Genomic DNA, 4,836 nt, shown 5'->3' on the forward strand with positions numbered 1-4,836 from the left:
ACCATGCACGGTATCTCTCTCACACTCACACACAAACAGTTTACACTTAAATAAATGATCACTCTCTCTCTCTCTCTCTCTCTCTCTCTCTCACACACACACACACACAGCTTACAGTTAAATAAATGATCACCCGGCCGGTTGAGGCTAAGGCACAGGGTAGTCAATATTCAGAACCAAAGTTAAGAGCCATGGCCGCTTAGGACCCCGGTCTTTAGGATTTTCTCGCAGAAAACCCTTCTCGATAACGCTGTATCCCGGAATGTGAGCCCAAGGAGGGTTAGTCCTCCCCAATGCCTATCCCACCAACCAAGCCAAGAGAAGAAAGAAAAAAGTCTCTCAAAACCTAACACTAACAGTAGCTCATGGATGAAGGATCGAAAGCAAGCCATCGTAGTAGTTCAACTTCAACGACTGACCAACGTCAAGTCTCTCTCTCTCTCTCTCTCTCATAGTCGGAGATAACAGACAAGACGTACATAATATTTGCAGCAGTAAACATATTGATAAACAACAAAAGTTAAGATATAATGCAATCCTAAAACCTGATGCTGCTGTCAGTAAGACAGAAAGAGCACATCATCAAGACAATAATGGCATGAGATTCTAACCAAAAACAAAAGGAAACGCAAAGAGTATAGTCACACACGCAGTTCAACCCTTTAGCAAACAAAAAGAAGGAGATCAGTAATTCCAGAGAGACTCAATCTCCGAAACGGCAGCCACCGGTTTCCCGCAGTCCACCCTCTGCTGGTGCGAATCAACCGCCCACGCCGACGCCGACGGCGCTCTCATTCCGGCCGGATTCAGGTAGGCGGCGACGCCTTGGCCGTGGCTGGCCGGCAGAGCAACGGCTGAGAAGAAGGCCGACAGGTGCAGATTTTCTTGTAACGCTCTGAGGCTGGGAAAGGAGGTGGCGGTGACGTTTTGGTGGAGAGGAAGGTGATGGCGGCGGAAGTCGGAGGAGGCTGTTTGGTGGTGCAGCTGGTGGATACCGGCGGTGGAGAAGCAGGACACGTGATCCCCTGTGGTGGTGTCCGTGGTCGTGTCATAGGAGCAGCTCTCTTTGTCGTTCCCGGCCGCCGTGTAAGGCGATTCCAACAATGGGGGTAGCATGGAGGAGCACCCCATCTCCGAGTCCAAGTAGGAGATGCTTCCGTTGCTTCTCTTCTTTCCACCGGTACTCTTATGAAACACACGAGACACAACCCACTCATCCTGAAAGGAAATCAGATCAATATTATGTACCAAAAAGTAACCATAGTCACCACAATGGTAATATTCATCTCATTCTCTAATTCTAATGCGAACAGTTTACCTTGGTGGTTTTGGAGAGGTAGTGGTAGGAGAATTTGCCTTCAAGACGATACTCATGCATCACCCAATTGCTCTTCTCGCCTTTTGGTGCTCTCCCCTTGTAGAAAACAAGAGTCTTCTTCATCCCCACCAGACTACAAGTATTTGAGCTGAAGATCTCCCTGTCCTTACCCGTCGCCTTCCAGTACCCTGCCTCCGTCGCTCGGTTAGTACGCAACCCCGTGGGGTACTTCCTGTCTCTGAGACTAAAGAAGTACCATTCTCTCTCCCCCATCTTTGCCTTCTCTGCAATACCAACCAGAAAAACTCCTAAAATGCTTCAGATACGTAAGAGAGAGAGAGAGAGAGAGAGAGAGAGAGAGAGAGAGAGAGAGAGAGAGAGAGAGAGAGAGAGAGAGAGAGAGACCAGGAAGCTCCCATGGTTCACATTTGTTGAGGTCGACCTCAGAAATAGCTCTTGCAGTGAAGGAGCTGTCGAGAACCTTCTTCATTAAGTAGTATGTGATGAGCTCCTCATCTGTTGGGTGAAATCGAAAACCAGGAGGTAGAAGCGGCTCTCCTCCTCTTCCATTGCTATTCCCTTCTTGAAGATCAGAGATGATCTGCATCTGCCACACAGTGGGGTTGGGGTGAGATCAAGAGTGAAGAAGAAGAATTCTGCCCTTTGTGGTGCGGTGAGTGAGATCCAAGTATGGAGATGAACCAGAACAGGTCGGGTGTTGGTGCATTTATATATTGTTTTGTTAAGGAGGAAAAGAAAAAAAAGAGAAGGGAGAGACGACTTGTCTTTGTCTAGTGGCGAATTTTATGGTAGTGGAGGGAGAGAGGTGAGAGGAAGGGTAATGTTTTCTCGTACGGATGGAATGGCAAAGTGGTGATTTCAAATACTATTCTCTCTCTCTCCTTCCCTCTGCTGCGACAGGGAAAACTGAGCCCTCGACCTGTTTTTCTCTGCTGCTGCAACAGCTGCAACGCCTGCTACCGCATCCTTATCATATCGACTCTCTCAGTGAGTACTGAGGAATCCATTATTATATCCTCCCCCCCCCCCCCCCGTCTGCATGTGTCTGTATATAAATAATAAAGGATTTTCTGTTGGTGGTGGTTCTAGTTTTTAGTATCCGTGTGTGCGTGAGGAGGAGTGCAGCTATTTTATCGTCAGAGAGAGGGAGGGAACAGAAAGTAGTTTTAAGAGGGCATCGATCGACGATCGAAACAAGTCTGATATCGTAATGTCAGATAGCAGTCTTTAGTACCCACATTATAATATCAAAAGACAGCGACAACCCTCTTTCTTTCTTCTTTTTATCACACCAACAGCCCCCCTTCATGTTTCTTGGTACTATTTAGTATCATATTATTTCGTGAGGAATAATCATCATTATCCATCTGATAAGTTTCTCCAATGTAACCAGAAGGGTCAACCAAACAAGTTTGTTGCTAAAAATTATCTGTTTACTTACATAGACTTCAATTGAGTACAACAAAGGTGGCAAGGTGGAAACTGTAGCTAAAAGAGCTCGCCACCGTACCACCATTTAGATGATTTAGACTACATCTAAGCTTGGTCACTACTAGGGTTGTGGACAGTCCATTTCGACTCTGCTTTTTGTCTCTGTATTAGTTATATCAAGTGATTCTGGAAAAGCCGTCTTCCTGCATGAGTCTATGACAATGACAATATATAGGTTCTCTCTTTTCCCATTAACAAGGAACAATCAGGCTACACGTATCTTCCAAAGTAATAAAACCAACTTGGTCGCTATCATCCAGCATGTTGGTGATTCCCCAAGTTCCAAAAAGAGGGGGAAATGTGAAAAATGAAATCGATGGCACCAAAGGGGAACTAAGAAAAAGGAACAATATTCAGAGAGGATGTGATTATGATGGTAAAATAATCATTATAAAATGTAGTTGCGTAGGAAATGGACGAGACAATAAAAGATAAAGATGGTTGTGAAATTAGTTAGGTGAAAGAAGAAAAGAAAGAGAGAGAGAGAGAAAAGGGGAGGTGAAAAAGAAGGGAGAAAAAGCAACAAGACGTTGGTGGTGTGACCGAGATATCTTTGTTGCAACCCCAAAAGCTGAGTGATCATTCATCATTATTACGACGATGATCACATACCGGGATTGATGTCTGATGATTTTGATGCGTCCTGCTCGGTTTTTAAGAAGTTGATCGCCACCACCAGCACCATCCTCATCCATCATCAGCTTTACATCAAATCATCATCCTTTCAATCTGCATGACAATCTCGACGCCCGATCCTCTCTCTACACCCTTTATTCTTCTTTTACTTTTTTACAGTTTGTTTTTTTACTGCTCACGCTGGTAAAAGTAATAAAATAATATATTCTCACAGATATCAATAAAACCATTTTTAAACATTTATTGCCTTTACTATTGCTGGTAATTTCACTTGGAGTCTAATCCTTTAGTGTTATCTGCCAATTCTTCTTTGTTCTCTCTCTCTCCCCTCCCGAGGGAGGGAACTGCAGGGGATTAAGAAACCAAAGGGATGGTTGACTTCCCAACGCAAGCCCCCCACACCCCCACCACCACCACCACACACACACCGCAAAGACACAAATCTTCCCGGATCTCGAGTGACGCATGCCTGACGTCACTCGCCGCCCACACTTATGCCACGTGCCAGACGCACCAGGAGCTTCGCACGTGTTTGCGTCCTCCCTCGCACGCGTCTACGGTTGTACCACGTGACAGGACGTGCATGAGATTTCTCTCTCTCTCTCTCTCTCTGCGCATTCATTATTCGCCATACACGCCGCTAAACGACAAATCCTGCAATCTTTTCTTTCTTTTTTTTTTTTTTTTTTGGTATTTTTTTTCACATTTACTCTACGTACACAACCACACGATTTCGGTCATATGGTATATGACGCATCACGGGTTGTAATCAAATTCTTATCGCACATCTCACTTGAGATACGTGCGTTTCACTTGGGGATGTGTGAGAGTGGGGCTCACCACATCCCTAAGTAATGAGATGTGCGGCGGTGATGGAATATAACTAATTATTTTGGTTAACAAACAGAAGAGGTGAAAGGTGTCACACAATAGTTTTGTAAAACGTCATTTTACGTAATCCGCTGTCAACCCTTAGTTGATGTCAACCGGCTCTTCTCAACTACAGGGCATTTAATTCGCTAGTTTTTTTGCTTTTTAAAGTTTGGAAGAGAGAAAAACTTTGATAGAAAAAAAAAAGTTTTGCTTATCAGAGTTTTTTGATAAGAGAAATTATTCAAAAGAAAGTTTTTCTTTTGTTTATTCGTGTAGCATGAAGTATAGAAATGTAAAAAAATGAGAGAGGAAGAGGAGGTTGGTGGTGGTGGTGGTGGGTTGTCATGAGATGGTGTGTAGTGGTGGTGGTGAGATGAGTGGTGGGAAGTGTAAAAATAATTTTTTTCTTGATAGAAAACATTCTTTTACCCTCTACATGGTGGAAATGTTTTCTATAAAAAAGGATGCTTTTTAAAGAAACTCTCTCAACCAAAAAG

The 4,836-nt window shown here is 44.1% G+C and overlaps 1 protein-coding gene across 1 annotated transcript; it reads right to left on the minus strand.

Moving 5' to 3' along the window:
* Window positions 1–684: 684 nt before the first annotated feature.
* Window positions 685–3,420, minus strand: LOC149814624 (protein CUP-SHAPED COTYLEDON 2-like). The gene is made up of 4 exons (XM_089990404.1): window positions 3,403–3,420; window positions 1,724–1,871; window positions 1,319–1,602; window positions 685–1,218 (listed from the first exon to the last, which is right to left on the minus strand). The coding sequence occupies exons 1-4, from the start codon at window positions 3,418–3,420 to the stop codon at window positions 685–687; spliced, it is 984 nt and encodes a 327-aa protein (XP_089846530.1).
* Window positions 3,421–4,836: the final 1,416 nt, after the last annotated feature.

Source organism: Nuphar pumila, chromosome 15, assembly GCF_984573655.1.
Source record: "Nuphar pumila chromosome 15, dmNupPumi1.hap1.1, whole genome shotgun sequence".
NCBI lineage: Eukaryota > Viridiplantae > Streptophyta > Magnoliopsida > Nymphaeales > Nymphaeaceae > Nuphar > Nuphar pumila.

What these genes read in the sequence shown, in the direction of transcription:
- LOC149814624 (XM_089990404.1), bottom strand. An exon ending in TGAACCATGGGAGCTTCCTG is followed by an intron (nt 1,603 to 1,723) that starts GTCTCTCTCTCT and finishes TTGGTATTGCAG; the next exon opens with AGAAGGCAAAGATGGGGGAG. An exon ending in ACCTCTCCAAAACCACCAAG is followed by an intron (nt 1,219 to 1,318) that starts GTAAACTGTTCG and finishes ATTTCCTTTCAG; the next exon opens with GATGAGTGGGTTGTGTCTCG.